We start from the raw sequence: 20,861 nt of genomic DNA, 5'->3' as shown, positions 1-20,861 counted from the left end.
TCCCGCTTTTCCAAAAAGCAAACACACAGTTGGCCTGCTGAGTGACATCAGGAATGTCCTCCGAGATAACAAGGTCTTTCTTCACTCTGGATCAGTGATTATTGCGTCATAAGTGAGGGGTGAAGAAGAACGGCAAAAAAGAAAGAAAATTAAAAAAAGATTTGAAACTGAAACTTAAAAACAAAAAATGTAAAGCTGAAAATAATTAAGTTTATATTAGAATTGCAGAAAGTTATTTTTTTTATCTTAACGTCAATATTTCAGCTTGAATTTTTCAAGATGTTTTATTTGGGTTTCAAATCCTTGTGGCCCCAATTTGGCTCCATAGACCACAATCTCCCTGCTCCACTCCGATGTATCCACTTGCAGACAAAAAGATGCATTCATGTTTCTGCTTTACTTGTCCGAGCTGGCATCTGGCTCAGAACTGTACGGCTGGATAGCTCTGATATTGCTCGCCATTAAGGTTAGGGGTGTGAGGGTCCGTAAACTAGTGCGAGATTGTAAACAAAGGGATGATGGGTAATGGGCACAGGCTGCGCCAATAGTCCTAGCCATAATTCTGGGGCAAATTTTTTTATGAATTCCTGCCACTCTGCACAAACTATGTGAAAAAACAACAGACTTGGCTAAAAACGTCATAATTATAATTAAAAGATCACTGGGAACGCTTTTGAAATAGATCTAAGGATAATTGGAGTAAACTTGTTTTTGTGGGAAACCATGCTACCAGTGAGTTCAACTTACATTGTTTACATTACATGCCAGATGAACAAGGTTTCCCTGCCAAAAGTTTTACCCAGGAAAACCAGCAGTAACTAATTCCCAGCTTTGGCTATGTACACAGAGTTTCAGGTTTACACAAAACCAGGTCACTTGAAAAAACTAGCTGTAACCATAGCTACCAAAGCAGAGTAAACATGCCCGAACTTTCATCTTGTGTTGGTTTAGAGTCCAGGTCAGAGTTGTATTTCCTTCCTCTTGTCACAGCAGGCTGCTCTTTTATCTTCTTCTGGCTTCTGAAGTTTATCGAACATGCTGACAAAGCGCTTCTTTATACTTCTTCTCCGCGTCTCAAACTCGAGATGCGGTGAATCATCAAACAGACATCTGATGTTAAAGTCAACAAGAAGCTGCTTTGGTTTAGTGAGGCCTTGAAAGGCAGGGCGCTGAATTAATAATTATTTTAGGTGTACTAATACAGTTTATCTGAAAACAACATTTTTCTGTTAGTTTGACTAATTTATTGCTATTTTTTTCATACAACAAATAAACTTCTTTCAGAAAGTGCACAATCAAACCTGAGAGAAGCTAAAGGCACAAAAGGATTAAAGTGCTGTTTTTGTAAGATCTATTACTACTGAAGTGAAAAAAAAATATTTTTTTTATAAGAAAATTTATTTGAAAATTGGAGAATTCCAAAATAAAACTAAAATCAATTCGCTGTAAATCAGGTTTTATTTGACCTTTTAGCTACTTTATGTTAGTGCAAATGATATATTTTTAAAGTGTAAAAATGTATGGATAAAATACAGTAATATTCATAGTGAGAATTAACAAGATTTGTCTTCTTCCCACTCTTTCTTTAACACTTTTTCACTTCTGCTTTGTTCTTATTTGAACTATTTTATTTTGAGTTCGAAAATAAATTCAAATCAATCAATTAAGCCTAATTGATGATCTCATTGACCACTAAGGGAAACGGATAATTATAGAATAAATATAGAATATAAATCAGCTTTAAAATAGATCTCCACTGTGTCTGTGTAGAGTTGTGTGTTTCTAAGCTGGAAACTGTAGACTCAGCAGGAAGTAGACGCTCGTCTCTCTGTTCTCCGCTCCCTGATTGGTCGGCTTATCAATACTTTTTTGCCTTCGTCATTCGCATGAATCCCCCTCCCTCTTAGAGATGCTCAGATCACAATCACACAAATGGTCTGGTGCTGAGCCCTGTGTGCAGCCTTCTGACCGGCGTCCCTAATCAGATTTGCAAAAGGCTAAGTCAATCAGGGAGGCCGGTAAGTCATTTGCTGAGCAGAGACAGAGAGCCAGAAAACATCTGCACCTCTGACTGTAACTGTTTTCATCTCTTTAGCTGGGTCTGTATGTAACAGCCAGCCAGGATTTAAGGAAAAACAGCTTCTTCCCCCCAAAGGCAGAGACTTATCTCCCTTTGATTTCCCTAGAAAAGATCCACAGTTTACACAAAATACTCATTATTGCTCTCATGGGGTCTACCGGTAATGAAGATGTAATTATCAAATGTGTCTGAACTGTGTGTTCATTCAGAGACGCCTGTTGATGTGGCAGTTTAAATTCATGTCACAGGATTTGTATGGGAAAAGGGCCCGATCCCTCACAGCGACTGAATTATAATCACAGGGATTACATGACTGGTTGTGTGTACTTTTAGCTAAATGTGCATAGAAACTACCCCCCTCCCAACACATCTTTGACATGTCAAAATATGTTGTAGAAGTGACTCATTTCCTTTCCTTTCCAATCATCTTTTAAATTATTCGTCTGTTTGTTGTTCTCTAGAACGTAATTTCTGCAGAGCAGCAGTTCAAATTTGAGTCGTGGGCAGAACTCTTGGGGCGGAGCAACCTCACCTCCTTTCCTACCCTCCCCATTACTGAGAGTTCTTTGTTTAACTCTAGAACACTTTTGCTGCAAGAAGTTACACCATCAGTTGTTCCAGGTAATTTTTACCTGAAATAATATACCCAATAAAAAGTATTTCTCATAAAAATAGATTAAATATGACAACATAGGATAAATTAGAGTTGTTTTCTCTTATTTTCAACTGTGGTTTATGTAACAAAAGGGAAAATTAAAGCATAGGAAAATCCTAAAACCATGCTTGAAAATGACTGAAAAATTAGGAATTTGAGGGAAAAAAAATCCCCAAAAAAGGAATAATGATACTGGAGACTTTGCCTTTGGTCCACACTAGGGTTAAGCAAAGCAGGGAGCTTGTGGCCCACCCAGCATATTTTTTACATTACAAACATGCATTTTTTAAAAAAATCAGAAAAATGCAACAAGAACATGTTAAAAACACCAAATATATATATATATATATATTTATTAATTTTTTTTCATTGGAGTGAAAAAAAATATCAATAACAAGCAACAGTGCCAGATCTTGGTTTAATTTTAACCTATCATATATTATGTTTTTCTTATGTTAATACACATTTAAGTAAACCGAGATCTAAAATATGGAAAAATTGCTTTGAAAGCCAGTTGTTGTTGTCAAAAAATGAATCTCCAAAACCTTCTTAACCCTAAATGGATCTTTGTCTATAAAAGATTTTCTTTACAATATAAACTGAGCAATTTGGTGCCACTTAAATATCAAAAATATGTTTACAATTTTTTCAGCTTTTATCTCTTGACTAAAAGTTTAAAATATAGTTTCTAAATAAATCTTTTGATTTTGTTAGTTTTTTTTTGCCTATTTTGATAATTAAAAAAAAAACATTTTGGTTACTTATTTTTTTTAAACATTTTTAGTTATTATAACCTGAGTAACAATCCAACTTGAAACGTTTTGTTCCTGCAGGTGTGTGCTTCTTCAATGTGAAGAACTCTATTGGAAAAGAGCACAAAATATATATTTATTTGTACCCTGACAAACAAAAAGTTCACAAACCTTTTAAAAGGATGAAACTGTGTTACCACAGTGTCAAATGCAGCTTCTGTGCAACAACAGTTTATACAGACGCACAAAATAAGTTTACGCTCCTCTAAGTGTGAGTGAGATCTCACAAAGCTAAGTGTGGACTTTTAGACCCATCGGTGTAGGTCATGCATGGCGTTGCTATGGCAACTGCCAAAATGTCATGTCAGTGGACCGGCATCACGTGTGCTTATGAATGCAGACTCGAGCATCAGTGTCCGTCCTGTGAAAGTTTCAAAAAACTATTTTTAAAAAAAGGGGGAAAAAAGGTTCTGAACGCCTGAATCAAAGTGTGACGTCATTAAGTTCACAGCTGCTGTTGTGAAGTGATGTGACAGCTTCAGTGTGTGCATTTGTGTATATTTTGTTCAACCATTGTATGTATTCTTTGACTGCTCAGTGTGTGTCACTCTAGCATTTCTTTGTGTGCGTATCTGCAACACAATCACTACTATCTACTATATTTTGTGTGTGTAGTTTGTTGTTGTGAATCAGTTCATCGGCTGGTTGTGTTTGTCTATTTTTTTTTTTCAAGTCACAGTTGCTGTTTGCCTCCCTCATAGTGAGCATTGCCATGGCAACGGCACCAGCAGCGCAGTGTGAAGTGGCTGAAGAGCTTCTTGTGCTCAGTGTGATGCAGAGAGAGGCTGCTTTCACACAAAGACGCCATTGGTCAGGCTGTGTGATGATGTCACTTGTGGTTCAGCACGTCTTATTTTGCAGCTAGATGTCTCTCAGATCGACTCATGTCGCTTGGTCTACGTGCGCGTCTGTGTGTTTTCACGCTATTGATGCTGATAGGTCATAGTTCAAAAGGAGGACTCTTGACAAAAGCTATAAGGAGCAGAGCGGAGATGGAGGAAGAGAAGCAGGGAGGAGGAGAGGGGAGGCTTGTGTCGAACTGAGCATGCTCTTGATGTTTAACTTCCTGCTCTTCTCTTCCTGACAGAGAGGGCCGTTCACAGAAGGCGGCATTCAGCAGCGAGAAGAGGAAGAAGACGGGAGCGCCTCTGAGCACAGCTGAGGGGAATTCAGTCCAAACTCAAGAAGGATTTACAGCTCTGGACTTTTATCCTTTTTTAAAACCCTCCGTTTTTTTCTGTTGGAGGACGATTTATTGATTGAAACTGACTTTTACGTTTTTTTCATAAGTTGTCTGTACTTGCCTGAGAGGTAAAAACTTTTTTTCTTTTTGCTCTGTGAACCTTTTTTTTCCCCCAACAACTTTGAAGGAAACTCAATCAGCTAAAGGGGAATTTTCTGGCTTGCGTCACTTTTCATTTTCCGTTTTTGTTATCTCTCTGCCTTTTCCTGATTATGTTTGGCTTCTCATAAGAGGAAGAAGAGGAGGAGGCTGTTTCTCAAGAGCCTCGCTAAAAACGTTTTGGATTTCGGTTAAACAAGGAAAGTGATAAGTTTCTTCTCTGAAAATGGGATCTGAAAAGGACTTGGAGTCGCCTCACTCATCTGTCAGCGGCATCCCCAACCCTAAGTGCCATGCGGCAGGCAAGCGCCAGCGCCGCATCTCATTCCACAGCCTCTTCCACAGCAAGCGGAGCTCCCGGAGCGCCAGGGCTCCAAAAGGAGCAGCGGCCACCTCTTTAACGCAACATCACTTCACACAACAGCAAGTGCTCTCTTCTACTTTGAGTTCAGCCCCCGTCACATCTGCTACCCCCTCCGCCACAGCAGCCACGACCAGACAGGATGCAGCCTTTAGCACCCCTTCAAAGCCTCTCTCCTCCAGCCAGCCGTCCCTCGGTGGCGCCGCTGCTGCCGCCTTCGGGGAGTCCAACCTCCTGGAGTGTCCCCTGTGCCTGGTGCGTCAGCCCGCCGAGCAGCTGCCCGAGCTGCTGGGCTGCAGTCACCGCTCCTGCCTCTGCTGCCTGCGCCAGTACCTGCGCATCGAAATCACCGAGAGCCGAGTTCAGCTCAGCTGCCCCGAGTGTGCCGAGAGGCTGGCCCCGCGGCAGGTAGCGGACATCCTGGACGACGCGGCCCTGCTGGAGAAGTATGAGGAGTTCCTGCTGAGAAGATGCCTTGCCTCCGACCCAGACTGTAGGTGGTGCCCCGCGCCTGACTGCGGGTAAGAGACCTTTGGGGACAATCCCCATCAGAACGTCAAACATTTTTGTTCATCTCTCCATTTGTTTGTGGTTTGTGGTCAAAGAAAGCTAACTTAAATCTTAAAGGAGGCCAGAACAGCAAAACATTTTGTTAATAACATTTAAGGGAAGCACAACAGTCAGTTATTGATTCACCAACTTATTGATTTGGTTTTCCGTATGCCTGGTCAGGGTTGAAAGTGGAGTTCACGAACAACATTTCAATGTTTGGATCAAACTTGTTTTTTCTGTTGCTTTTTCTGTGAAGACATCCAAAGTGTAGAAGAAACAACTTTGAGGCACTCACAAAATGAAAAGAAATCGTGTTTGCAGTAAAAATAAAACCAAAGTAGACGTCGTGAAAGGTTCAGCAGAAGGAATCTCAAGGGGTTTCAGTGACAGATGCGAGAGAAAGTCAAAGCATTAGTCAGCTGGAGTCAATCTGACCTGATCGGAGAATGGAAAAAGGGAAAGTGAGGAAGAGGAGTTAAAGAGCTGTAAGTGGGTTAGAGGGTAGAGAGCTGTGATTGTGGTCACATTGTCTGATGGAGACTGAGCGGCGCGTTAAGTTTCAGGGACAAATGAGAGGCGTTAGTTTTATTGTTGAGCCAAATGAGATGAAAATAATCCATCTCTGGAGGCATTGTTTGGTCTAGAAACTTTTTCTAAGCTGGATGACTTCACATTAGAACAAAGAAAGCTTGCTTATTACCTTGGTGGACCTGCTCCCGTTTTGCTATAATTTTCTTTCCTCCACCTAATATTGATTTACAAGCACTGAGTGTACTAGTTATAGTTGTTATGTTTTGGCCTATATTTAAATTTCTGCTGAGCTGCCACTCCAGGCTGTCACCTGGTCTACCAGAAATCCTGGCTGAGTCCTTTCTGTGTGGAGTTTGCATATTTTTCGTTTGCATTTGTGGGTTTTCTCGGGGCACTCCGGTTTCCTCTAACAGTCAAAAAAAAGCATCCTTAACAGGTTAATTTGAGTTTCTAAATTTTCCCCTGGGTATTATTGTGTGTTTATGTGTCCCTGTAACAGACTGCCAACCAAATAGTAGGTGGGATAGGCTCCAGCAACTCCATGACCTTGACAGGGATTCAAAAGATGGATAGACTTTTAAAGCTGATTCTCTTTTTAAAATATAGAGGACTTTTTACATTCTCACATAATTCACACATTTATTTTTCAAAGCTGCTTAAAGAGATTCTACAGCAGAGTTCCTGCCCTTCTGTCTCCCCTGGCAAATGAATCATTCTCTGATCATAAACGTTTGACTTCTTGTACTCAGACGTGACGTCTGCTCGTCTGAGCGGACTAATTCCAGACCACAGATCAGTGTTCGAAATAGAAAGTTGTGGCGAAAGCACGGAGTTCCCCGTCTTCCATCACCTCGCGGTGTGGCTGTCTGTCGTCGGCCTCATACGACCTACATGCAGATCGAACATTTCTGCATCTGCTTTCAAGTAGATGTTCTCCTGGAAAGTTTCACCCAAAGAAAAATGAGAGCTTGTTTCGCTCCGTCTTCTCAACTTTTGATCATGAAGGACTTGTGTGAGTCACCTTCAAGTTTGCACTCCGAAAACTAGATTTCAAGCTGTGAGAAAGATGAACCGAGAAAGATAAAGGCTGTGGGTGAGCTCTCTGTATCACAGCCTCGACTCGTGTTCTGGTTTTGTCCAGACATTCTGAGAAAACTCAGCAGATTTATGGGGAAAGATTTTTGAAGACTCTAAAAGTAAACATGAGCTAGAGGAAAATCCTAAATGAAATGAATTTCCTGGTAATAATAACACAAAAAGTGTGCGTGTGTGTGTCAGCAGTATACAGGAGGAGTGTGGCTGCTGCTGCTGCTGACCTGAATAAGCCAGGGGACAATCCTGTCTGACGCCAGCAGTGTCCCAGCCCATCTTTAATTCAGGCATGTTGACTAAGGCCTTATTGTCATTCACAAACATCCGGTGCTGGACACAGTAGAGAAGCATGCGCTCCCACACGCACGCACTCCCGGGAGACTCTCGCACTGAAATAGGTCTGAGGAAGAGGGTCTCCACGTTCTTGTGATAAAGTTCTGTCTTGCCAATTTTACAGCTAAACCACTATTTCTGACAACAAGACAAGCATAAAAATAATTATCTTTCCCTTCATGTTGACAGTGGAAATCTGCCAGTTTTCATGTTTGTGTTTGCACCTCCCTCATTGGAAATCTAATATGTGAACCGTGGAGCCTGAGTTTCTGCCAAACTGTACATGCTCTTGCTACTGAGGAAAGTCGTTTATCTCTGTGGCATTTTAGAGCCTCATCACCGCCATCTGAAGCCACTTCTTCTTTAGCCTGTCATACAGAGAACGTGCATTTGCGTGAGAATACTGTTGTAATCTATTGTGTGGTGTCCTAGTGATATTTGTTCTTTATAGAAAGGAGCAAGGTGACATAGAAAGCTAGATAGAGAGTTGACCGAAACTGGACTTGAAGCTAAAATAAAACGGGTGTTTGTTGACCTGTGACCTGCTCCGCTTCTCTCCTCGAGTCCCCACCTGTCTGACTGTCGCACACAAGAACAAAGACAAGACCCTCTACTGCCTGCTCCGGCTTCTAGTTACTATGGCAACTATTGATGCAACACAGAGGGAGTGTTGCTAAGGCAACAGGAGTCGGGACTTAATTACACGGATCAATTCGTACTTGCTGGACTCCGTGCTTACGTGTGCGATCTTGCGGTGATCTACGTGTTTCCAGATGGGTAGTCATCCTGGTGTTAAACACAGCCAGGTGTTGGTGCACGTCTGCTTGTGTCTGAGTGTTGCTTTTATGGCTCAGCGGGGTGTCCAGGTAGCTCTTAGATGAGATGAGCATTGGCAGGAGAGCTTGTGCGCGTTTCCTCTTCACACTCAGCATGTCAGCACTCATAAAACCCTCCATTTCTTTAGCGCTTCTCCAGTCCAGCGATGCTGCTTCATTTTTACATTTGAACTTCATCTTACCAAAAAAATAAAAAATAAAAATGGACTCACCATTTTGCTTTTTGCTGCCTATCAGGGAGAATCGCACAATAGGCTTATCAGCTTCTGTCTGATAAATTGCCCTGAAATTTAGCGCCGGCGTTTATGTCAGAAGCTACAATCCAAATGGCTTTGCAAATTAGTTCTCCATCAGCGAAATGCCTCTGGTTCTGGTGAGTGCTCGGAGGATGGACTTCACACTGATTTTCCACAGCTGTCAATTGAAAACAAAAGAAAGCAAATGGTCGCTAAATTGCAGAGTTTTGCAAAAAGCTTTGTGCTCAAAAAGAGCTATTAGGACAGTACAAAAATGGCATTGTTTGTATTTGATTTTTAAAACGATAGTGGAAAAATCCCTGAGTTATTTTCACTTCTGGATGATGATGTGTTTGAAGCCAGAGGGAGTGTTTAACAGGTTACTGGAATGTTGCCACTTGTCTCATCTTGTCTGGTGGAAGCAGCAGTGATGCTCAATCTGTTGGGTAAATTTATCAACTTTCACAACGTCGAATGCAGCAGCTTTAGCTACATGTCCAAATTAATCACAAGTAATCAGTTTAATTAACTCTAAAATAAAGGCAGGAAATGTCAAAGCTGTTAAGTCAGAAACTCATGCACGTCTGATTTGATGTGCACTCATGTATTTGCCTGAGAACAGGTCTGTTGGTGTTTGAAGAGGCGTTAATGGGAACACAGAGCGACGTGTGGGAAGAGTACCAGAACAATAATAAGTTTTTCATGTTATCACTTCCTCCACGCTCTCTTTGCTTTTATGAGGGTTTAAAAACACAACAAAAGGGGTATAAAAAGTGTCCCCATCTTTGTGTTGTCTGCGCTCAGAAACGCAGAATCTTTTCCCTCCTACGACTCGTTTGCTTTGTGATGGTCTTCCATGACAGATTACCTTAATTACACCCTTTGAGACTCAAAAACTCTTATATCTTTATTTTAGTTTATTTGTAAAGAACTCAAGTAATATCAATGTTCAAAAACCAGTTTTATTTATATTCGATCCGCTTTTCTTTTTAGAAAATTGACAAATTTTAGCTTAAGATTTTTATTTTTAGAAAACTTTAAGATTTTTACTTCCATTTAAACTCCTTTCAGCAAGCAGCGGGTGCTGGTGTCCGCCTCTCCCACGTCCCCCATCACTCAGCTTACACAGGAAATAAGAGGCACATCTGCAGGCAGAGGAGGAGATGTTGGAAAAAAATGTTTTCCAACAGAAAATATCAATTAAAGTCCCCTCCTATGAAAATAGTGTCCTTAACATTTCCTTGTAGCATAGATAAAGAAAATTGAGCTTACAACTGCATTTCTGAGTATTTCTTTGTTCAAATCATTTTGAATCAGGGCACAATGAAAAAATGTAGTTGGAAAAAGTATGTAGAAGCTACTACGGCAAGCCACAAGCTCTCTACTCTGCTCCATCCCAATGCATCCACTTGTAGACAAATGGATCCATGTTCGTCTACATTTTGACAAATGGCTCAAAATCGTATAACTAGATTTCTCCAACATTACTCACTATTTTTTTTTTGTTGCACTGATAATATTAGGGATGATGGGAAGTGAGGGAAGGCTTACTCTATGCCAGCAGTCCCACCCACAACTTGGAGGATTTCTAATGAATTCCTGTCGCTCTGGAGAAACTATGTCCTAGAAAACAAATCAGTGTTTTTTTAAATTTTGGCGAAATATATTAAATGATGATTGGAGTGGGACTTTAAAAAATACATTTGATGTATTTTACCTCTGTACATGACACTTTTGATGTTGCTTAAGTTCCAAGGAGGAGTGAATAACAAAATAATTCACAATTTTAAAGTTTACTCTGGATTTTTTCTTCTTTTCTCCATTGTTAAATTTGCATCGTCTTCTTCCCTTTTGGTTTCTTTGTAATTTATCACAATACTGATTGTTTCCACACAGTCAGGCTGCACAATGGCTTCATATGTTGACAAACTGACTTCACTTTTTTAGTTTTTGACAAAATGTATCTCTGTTTCTGGTAAAATACAAGTGAAAGCATCCTGTGGCTTTCAGGAAATGTAGTCTTTGCTAGATGTTGTTATAGATTTACATTTTTAGGCATCATAGGTGCAGACAAATGAATATCATTTTTTTAGTTTTGTGCAGCTGATGTTCTTTGGTTTTGTGTTCAGGTTTGTATCACCTCAAAGATCTGCAAACAAAGCGCTTTCTTTGCAGTCTCCTCACAGTTGCAGGCTCAGTGGAATCAAGCCAGCGATCTGCTGATGTGGGTGGCATTGTTGTTCAGATCTGGTTTTGGGGTTTGGGTTAGTAAACTTGGGTACGATCTGATTAAATGTGCTGTGACACTCGTCGGTGCCTCGCTGCTTGGAAAAAGTCTTTGACGCTGTGTTTCCTCTGGTGTTTTCCTCTCAGGTTCGCCGTCATCGCCTCGGGCTGTGCCAGCTGTCCCAGGCTGGTTTGTCGCAGAGAGGGCTGCGGCGCCGAGTTTTGCTACCACTGCAAACAGGCATGGCACCCCAACCAGACCTGCGATTCGGCCCGCCAGCAGAGGGCGCAGTCCCTGCACACCCACAGCAACCACTCGCCCAGCTTCACGCAGGAGCAAGGACCTGGTGAGGGTTATCAACAGTCTCTCAGCATCACATTAAGCAAACGCTGAAATAAACTAACACAGAACTGGTCGGTATAAATAAAAATTTATCAGCATCAGTTTAGCATGAATGCTGGTAAAAACCACCATTCAGGAACTTTGAAACACTTTGTTGAAACAGCAAAGTGAGAAATACCGCAGAAACCTTTTTTGTACATTTTTATGACTAATGGAACTGGTTCCCCTTTTGTTGTGTCCACACCACAGAGGACGTAAAGAACTGGCTGTCATGGGGATTTTTTTAAAAATACATTCGGACATGAGGGTAAAACATCTATAAGGAAGTTTTGGAAACTGAGGAACACCGCAAAGGAAAATATGCAAAACTTTTAGGGTTTTTTACTATAACCGAACGGGAACAACTGATAACAAATGACGGAACAAGCTCTCATTGAAATGTAAAGTTTTGCTGATCTGAAACTGACATTACATTTCTATTTTTGGGGTAAGGAGAATGAATAGGATCAGGAAGAAGTACATCAGAGGTTTGGACGTTTTTGGAGACGGGACAGTGATCACATTGATAAAGGGAGATGGGTGTTGGAGCTGTAGGGAGGAAGAGCAGAAAGCAGATTGATGAATGTGGTGATGTTATGACAGTTGCTGGATTTGCTTTAAAAACCTACTTAGACGAAAATTTAGTTTTTTGTGTCTTTAATATGTTCTTGCAGGATTTTGCTGATGATGGAGGACATAAATAAGGAAAAATAAGATTAAAATTGCATTTCTGAGTATTTTTTATTCAAATTGTGGTGAATCAGGAGCAGATGAAAAAATGCTGTTGGAAAAAACCCTGCTCCGCTCCATTCTGATGCATCCACTTGTAGACGAATAGATCCATGATTGTCGTAGTTTTTTAAATTGTGTCTTAAAATGACATCATCATAATTCAAGGACCATTAGAACGCTTTTACAATAGTTCAAAAGATGATCGGAGTGGAACATAAAAGGAAGTAGCAGTAGAAAACACAAAGAAATTCCTCATGAGCCATAAAAAATCAAAATATTGAAATATGAAAAGAAAAGCTGCTACATAACCTGCCAACTCGAGTGTGATTTCCTCCATTCAGGTGACAATTGTCGATAACATCTACTCTCTTTCAGAATCAAATACATGCAGGTCAAGGTTTAACATCAGCTGTTGCACCACATCTGACGCAGCAAACAAAATGTTCAGACTGAAGTCATTCTGCAGGGATTTGTGAGGAGTTGAGCTCCATTTCTAGCATTAACTGTATAGATGGAAACTGATATTTCAGTGTTAGTTCTTCCACATTTAAAAATCTGGCTTTTGTTTGCAAACACGACCGTCTTTAATGCAATCTTGATTAAAAACCCATCCCTTAAATCCCTTCAGCTGTCCATCTCCTTCACTTCCAGCTGACAGCGGTCCAGAAGGCTCAGCCTGAGTCATGTGAAGCTCAGGCCCCGCCCTCTCCGTCGGCCTCTTAGTCAGTCAGGAGAGAGAAAGCTGTGGGAGGGAGATGTAGAGATAAGGAGAGGAGGACTGGAAAACAAACAGAAAGTGAGGGCGAAACACAATCAATGGCAGCTTCTCCCACACACATCAGCCGCGAGTGTCTTTGTAGGAAAAGCTCAAAATGTCCTTTGAAGAGCAGTGAGTGTTCTCAGCTGAAACGCAGCTGCGAGTTTACTCCAAAAGAACTGCCGAGGTCCAATCCATTAATTTAACAAGCTCTGAACTCCGGTTTCTATGTCAGCCAGAACCAGGAAGGTCCAGAGAAGTTTATCCGGTTCTGATAATGAAAGAAATATAAGAGCTACAGTTTTATAGGTTTTGTCTTTTTAAGGAAAATGACATGTAACCAAAATTTCTATTAAAAAAACAGATAAAAGTAAATTAAAATTTGTTTATTTTCATGCACACTTGTATGATATCATTAAGAAAACATTATTAGATAATAAAAAGTTACATTTATTTAGTTGTCCTTACTCATGGACATTTTTATTAATAAACTTTATGCTTTAAAATTTTAGAGAACATTTACTTTCACTCCGAATTTAGTACTTTAAATACAATTTATTGTATCCATCAGTTTTAACCTTTTTATTTTGTGTTTATTTATTTATACATCTTCACCAACAGGCCAAAACCCATTAATAGGGGAATTCCCACACTAAAATCACAGCGTTTTCATATAATTATTGTTGCAAATGATGAATTTTTAAATTTTATTTACATAATTTCTAACAGTAAAGGTGTTTATAGAGTTTTAAAATTACTTTTTACTCTACAGTCCTGCTCCGATCATTTTATTTATCTATTTTAAAAGCGTTCCCAGTGGTCTTTTAATTATGTTATGATGTTTTTAGACAAAATTAAAAAACATTGTCTTTTTCTAGGACAGTTTCAGCTCATTAGAAATTTCTCTTTGAGTTGAGGGTTGAACTGTTGGTGTGGAGTTACACCGCCCCCACTTCCCATCATCAGTCTGTTTACATGCTGCTTACAGACCCTCACAACCCCAACCTAACATTAGTGGTGCAACAAAAATGGTGAGCTGACTCAGATGACTGAAACAAAGATGTGAATGAATATATTTGTCTACAACTGGATGCATCAGAATGAACTTCTATGTTACACTTAATTTTTTTTCCTGATTCACAACTATTTGATTAAATAAATACTCAGAAAGGCAATTTTAATCTTAATATTTTTAATATATGTGCTCCATCATGAGAAAAATGCAACAAAATATGTTAAAAACACAATGATCACCGTATGTGTATTTAAAGAATACTTTCTGCAGAGTGAAACGATTGACGAGTTTAGGAGCATCACTCGTGTTGTTTTTCTCCAGCTGATGACATCAAGCCCTGCCCTCGCTGTGGCGCCTACATCATCAAAATGAACGACGGCAGCTGTAATCACATGACCTGCGCCGTCTGCGGCTGCGAGTTCTGCTGGCTCTGCATGAAAGAGATCTCTGACCTGCACTACCTGAGGTAGTCTTCCCACAACACATCGCCAGTCTTTTCTATTTGGAGTTTTCGCTCACCTGCTTTGTCCCGCCCATCAGCCCTTCAGGCTGCACGTTCTGGGGGAAGAAACCGTGGAGCAGGAAGAAGAAGATCTTGTGGCAGCTGGGGACTCTGATCGGAGCTCCGGTCGGCATCACTCTCATCGCTGGCATCGCCGTTCCCGCCATGGTCATCGGGATACCGGTTTACGTCGGCCGCAAGGTGAGCCTGCCACAATTTCAATGTTTTTTGTACGTTTTCTTGGCTTTTTCTGCAGATGTGAAGCGTTTTTCTTCCTGTGGATTAGGCTACCAATCCACAGAGATTATAAACAAGATTATGAGGAGCAGTGCAGTCTAAAATCTTGTTTCTTGAGAATTAAGGAAAGCTAAAGAAACACAAGTTAATCTCTGAAAAATAGCCATCATTCTATTAATTTCTTCCAAGATAACGGTATGTGTATGTTAAGCTTCAGCCAGCAGGTGTAAACTGGTTTGAAGCTCCTTCACCTTCTACAGTTCTGCGTTTCAGCTTCATCTCATTAATCTTCTGTTTAAGTTCAACCATATTCTGGCATTACAGCAAGATCCACCTCTGTGATGAAGGCAGAGCAGAAGTCTTCATCTCTACTGCAACATTCGGGGACTTTTTAAAAGGAGATAACAATTGTTTGTCTACTTTATTTCCTATTCGTAGTTGTACAATATGAATGCAATCGTGAGAACCTCACACTTACACTAAAGGACGTTCCCTTTCATCTTTTTCGTCTTCGGAGCTGTCGCTTTTGTGCAACACCCTTTAATCTTCATTTTCTGTGAGCGGCGTCTGGCTGCTTCGTCTGCAGAGCTGCAGAAACCAAAGACAGAAAACCACAGTTTCATAAGCCTCATCTGCCGATGGTCTTGAAGTCATAGTTTCGGTGTGACAACATTTTTTTCACTTTGAGATTTCCTCACTCTTGAAATGAGTTTCAGGTTTTCTAGTCTGGCTGAAATTTCTGATCAGTGATTGTGAAGTTTGTGGAAAAACCTTCTGTGACGCTCTGAAAGTGTTCCAAAACAGAAAAAAAGAACTGAGACAGAAATGTTTTGCAAAACGGAAAATGTCTTGAGAGGAAGAGCAAAAGATGACTTCATCCGTTTTGGTTTCTAGAAGGGTTATTAAATAGTTAGTTATCTTCCTTTTTATGATGGATTACTTTGATCTTATCTCTATAACCGAATACAAATTCAAAATAAATTTTTTTTTTCTCTTTATGCATAACATTGTATGTTTCTACATGTTTTCTTCACTGGATAAAGCTGGAAAAACAAAAAAAAAAGTAAAACAAAATATACTTCTGTTGATTTATTTTACTTGTGCACCACCATGTGGATATCAGAGGAACTGCATGTCTTTTAGTTCACATTTCTGATAAAAATTATAGTTTGAAAACGTCAAAAACATTCCTGTAGTGGGTGGTGCCTTAGCTTGCTGCCACACACGGAAGTTCTGAAGTTCTCATATGAGGCTTTTTCCTTCCCTCTGCTGCAGATCCATGCGCACTACGAGCTGAAGAAATCTTCTCGCCACAAGAGGAATTTAGCCATCACTGGGGGCGTGGCCCTGTCGATTGTTACTGCCCCTGTCATCGCAGCCGTAAGCGTTGGTAAAAACTGATTCTTTTTTTTCTCTTCTGTTTCTCGATCTGAAGCTCTTAGGAGGTTTAAACGTACCGTAAAGTTAAATATTTGAGGGTTTTTTTTGTCTTCCAGGCATCGGCGTTCCCATCATGCTGGCCTATGTGTACGGAGTGGTGCCCATCTCGCTGTGCAGAGGAGGAGGCTGCGGCGTGAGCAGGGGGAAAGGCCGGGGTGTCCGGATCGACTTCGATGAGGACGACGGTCCAATCACAGGTGAGCGCAGTGAACCAGAAACCCTTGGAGAAGAGAAGCAGAGCGGAACGCAGCTGACTAAGTCTCTCTGCAGTGGCGGACGCATGGCGAGCGCTCAAGTCTCCGAGCCTCGGGGAGAGCAGCCTAGAGGGAGCTGTCAGCGGTCTGAGCACCACCACCCCCAGCGAGGGGCTCTCTGTGGCCCCGGGGACTCTGGGAGACACCCCTCACTTCAACACATTGGCTGGTGGCGCCTTGGGAGCTCGCACTGGCAAATACAGCAGGTGAGGACGCAGGTTTGAACAACTTTGGAAATTGTTAACTGAAATGAAATGTTGTGATGAGTAAAGGTTATTGATGAGGGTTTGATGTCACTGCAGGCTGGAAGTTCAAACAGGAGAGCTGGCTAAAGAATCCTCCCAAAGGGAGACGGGCAGTCTGGGAGCAGGAAGTGACTCCGCCAGCACCAGGGGGATGGCAGGATCCATCATCTCCTCCTACACCCTACCTGACAGGTGAGGAGCTCTCTTCCTTTCTTTTCTTTTTTTGTTGTCTGTCAAAATTTTTTATGCATAAAAACACAAACAAATTTGAAGAGATCAACCTAAAGCTCAAAGCGTCACAGGTAAGAAACAAGTCTGAAAACAACTGATAAAAGCAGCTGATGTCTATGGAAAATTTGTAAAAGTTCTTCATGGAGGTTTGATTTCTTAAGACCACTTTAAAGGAATAAACATGAGAGCAATTAAAAAATAACTATCAATTTGTCAAACATTTGGGGAAATTATACGTTGATATTCTTAAAAAACACACTAAAATTATCTTTGATCTATTATAAAGTGATCCCAGTGGTCTATTAATAATGATTATGGCGTTTTTAGCCAAAATCAATAAACCTAAGTCGTTTTCAAGGACATAGTTTCTGCAGAGCGGCAGGAGTTTATTAGAAGAAATTCCCCTCTGAGTTGTGGGCGGGACTGTTGGCACGGAACAACCCCGCCCCCTATTCCTCCTCCCATTTCTTAGAGCTCTCTGTTCACACTCTCTCCTGCTACCTTACAGCCCAACCTAACGTTACGGGTAATGAAAACATACATGGATCTAGTCATCTACTAGAGGGAGCTTGTGAACCGTCCAGAGGATTTACGACATCACAAAAAAGCTCATTTTCAAACTAATTTTTTTCATCTTCTCCTGATTCACAACAATTTGAAAAAATACTAAGAAATACAGTTTTACTTTTTGAACACTATATCAAGTGTGTACTGTTCTTTTGGTTACTCTTTTGTTTCTTGTTTGACTGTTTTATTGTTTTAATAGTGTTCAAAATAAACTGATACTGAAACTGAAACTGAAACATGCATTTTCTTTATACATTTCTTCTGTTGTCAGAAAAAATCCACTTTAATAAAAACACATTTTTTATTGGAGTGGGTTTTTAAACTTGGACTGACTTTAGCTGATCTAAAAGCTAAACTCAGATTTCCTTAAACTTCTGATATTTTTTTTTTATCTTAACAGCCTGGCTTACATTTTTCATATGCTGATAATGCTGTTCTTCACTGCTGTACTGTTTCTCCTGCTGACTCTGCTCCCACTCCGTGTTCTCAGGGACGGCACAAACCTGGAGATCCAGGTGGACATCGAGACCAAACCCAGCCACCTTTGCCTGACCAGCGAAGAGGACCTAGCACCACATCCAGGCTGTGCTGCCACGGCGACAGGCTCAGGAGGGGAAGAACCCCAGGATTGCAGCTCCAGAAGGGGCGGGGCTTTGTCCGGCTCAGTTTTGGGTCTCTCCCCGGGCGCATCAATTAGGGAGGGGCTTAGGGACGTCACTCTAGCCCAGCCGGAGAGCATCCGGAGCGACCTGGAAATGTCGGACACCCAGTCTGACGACATCGCAGAGCTGACATCCGATGACTGCGACTCGCCTCACCCCAATAGTCGCCACCCAGCTGCGGGCCAGCCGGCGCAGCCCACATCCTGCAGAGCGCCCCCCACAGACGGCCTTCACTGTCCCACAGACAGCAATGTCGTCCTCTACGTCTGAGGAGTCACTGGGGTTTGCTCAAAACGTTCACAGCCGGTCCATTTCTGTCTTCAACATGTTCATCTCATCTGCTACTTTTGCAACCTGCAGACTCTGTCTTCACTCCAGACGGCGTTTGTTTACTCCTGTCTGTCTGTATGTCCGTCTGTCTTACCTGCCAGTCTCCTCTCTGAGTAAATGGTCAGGGCTCTACCTCTGAGATTTGTAAGATAAGGACCTATGTTTACTTCTTGGTGCAAAATGCCTCGACTACTTAAGCAAAAAAGAAAAAAAAAACAGAAAAGGAAAAAAATTTACAAAACTAACTTAAAAGTTGTTGCAAAGCTGAACTGACAAAATGAGGTGAAATGTCACCAAGCACAGCAGAGAGAAGCAGTGTTGAAAAATGAATGTTTGCTGATGATAAAAAAAAAATCTTTTGTGTTTTACAGTGTATGACTGAGAGTTTTTAACTTTTTTTCCTCCCTTTTTTCTGTATTTATATTTGAACAACCGAGAAATTGTATTGTTTAAGTCACAAGTCTGCATCAGCCATTGTTTGGGATGAAAGAGCAGAGAGTTTCTGTGACACTGATGAAAGTTTACTTAAAAAGACGGAGCTGCACTTGAATGTAGCTTCGTTTGCGTGGAGGAAGAGGAAGAGGGGCGTCCACACAGCAGAAATGAATAAATGAGAGAGTTCTGACGGCAATGCTGAGAACTGAGAAACAGCTGAAAAAAAGCCTTTTTATGTTTACTCCAAAAATATCTAGCCAAGAAGAGTGAAAGTATGAATATTTTAAATAAAAGTGACTCAAAAACAGCAGAATCTATGAAATATGGAGGCTGTAATGTAGAAGAATCAAGATGTTCTTGAAAAAGTGAAAGTTTCCTCTTTTTTTTTTTTAAGGAACTTCTCTTTTGAATTTTTTAAGGCGGTTTTGTGTAGACAAAAGTGGAAATAGGCGATTAAAAGTTTAAAAATTTTTACTTAAAAAAGTAAATCAGAAATGCTTACAGATTACAGATTTCCTTTAAAGTTAGCTTTAACTCCATTCAAAGATGAGAATCAGAATTTATAATTTATCTTTCCTTTATTGGATAAATTACATTAGAACATTTTGGATGGGAGGAAGTTTTTTTGACATTTTATCAGAACAAAGTGGATATCTTTAGATATTGGAACCAAAGATAGGAACAGTTTTTGAGTGAAAACTCTCACGAGTGTCCAGTTGCTGTCAGAACCCTCCTCATATTTGTTTCTGTGGAGTGGTTGACCAGGTTTGTGTTTGCCAGCCGGCCACCCACCTGCCTTATCGACCCTCGCTGACCAGCACAAAGACACACACCCGCCTGTTTTGTGGTGGTTCTGGCTTTGACGCGTTGACTGTCTGACCCATTTCAGTAGTGTGTGTGCGTAAATATATGTGTGTGTGAAAGGACATACTTGTGTGCCCAACTTTTTTCATTTTTTTTTTTTTTGACTGAGCACTTTTGCACTTTACCTGAATGTATCTTAATTTATCTGTTGTTGTTTTTCATTGTGTGTTGCTGTCACTGAGTTTACTTGAGTAGCAAAAAAAAGTCTGTGGTACAACCAAACCAATCCGCTACCAGACGGCCTTTTCTGTGGGATGTAACTGAGGAAGAGTTTGGCTCTAAAATATTTTAAGTGTTGTCAAGTCCCTTTTTTTTAACTCTGATTTTTTCTTTGTTTAAATCAAAGCTGTGAGTGCTGACAGAAAGCATGATTTACTGTGTTTTTTTAATTTATTTTTTAAAAATATACTGTTGATCATTATTACAGCCTCATTTAGAGCCAAACCCTTCAAAACTCCGACACCGATGAGCTCTTTTCAGCCATAGCCTGACTCGTTTCTTAGCTTTGTATCACCTCTGTGCTTCTGTTCATCAAGGTTCCTCGCCAGGTTTTCCTTTCGATTGACAAAGGATCAGCTTGGGAACCTTTTTTTCATCTCAGACTAGCTTTATGGATTCTGCTGCTTACGTCACTTGCTGGTGCTTTTTTTGGTCCCCACTTGTCTCTTGTTTCTGCCTGTCTGTGAAAAAAAGAAAAAAAAACACAAATGTACCGCGGACAGAAACCCAGACTACCTGAAAAAGTCTGATTGAGTGTTACGTTCCTTCAGGGACGCAGGTGGTTTATTATTATTTTTTCTTAATTTGAAAAGGTTTATAGATAGCAATATTTAAGTGTTATTATACGGTTTGTGTTTTCCTGTCACTGTTAAAGCCCCGGTTGATGGGGTTGTACAAGCAGGACTGTGAAAAATGACCTGTGGAGCTTTTGGTTGAAATAAATAAACACAGTATAATGTTACACCATGGCAGCGAGTTGTGGATTTACTTGGATGGGGTTTTCTAAATTAATCTGAGGATTACTGTTATTACATGGAAAATTAAGGAAAAATATATATTAATCATTAACATCAGGATGTGACTCAAACTAGCATTGCATCTTAGCTGGTTTCTTATTACTTTAATTTGATTATATTATAATTTCAGTTATTT

The 20,861-nt window shown here is 40.6% G+C and overlaps 1 protein-coding gene across 1 annotated transcript; it reads left to right on the top strand.

The window, feature by feature from the left end:
- The first annotated feature begins 3,920 nt into the window (after positions 1-3,920).
- On the top strand, positions 3,921-20,675 carry rnf19b (ring finger protein 19B). The gene is made up of 9 exons (XM_024293928.2): positions 3,921-5,771; positions 11,204-11,403; positions 14,264-14,408; positions 14,483-14,645; positions 15,957-16,071; positions 16,178-16,318; positions 16,392-16,581; positions 16,678-16,812; positions 17,909-20,675. Exons 1-9 carry the CDS (start codon positions 5,116-5,118, stop codon positions 18,348-18,350), a joined length of 2,187 nt encoding a protein of 728 aa, XP_024149696.1. The 5' UTR covers positions 3,921-5,115; the 3' UTR covers positions 18,351-20,675.
- Positions 20,676-20,861: the final 186 nt, after the last annotated feature.

Source organism: Oryzias melastigma, linkage group LG11 (assembly GCF_002922805.2).
Source record: "Oryzias melastigma strain HK-1 linkage group LG11, ASM292280v2, whole genome shotgun sequence".
Lineage (NCBI taxonomy): Eukaryota > Metazoa > Chordata > Actinopteri > Beloniformes > Adrianichthyidae > Oryzias > Oryzias melastigma.
The sequence above is the reverse complement of the archived record's forward strand: the minus strand, read 5'-3'. Positions and strand labels throughout refer to the sequence as shown.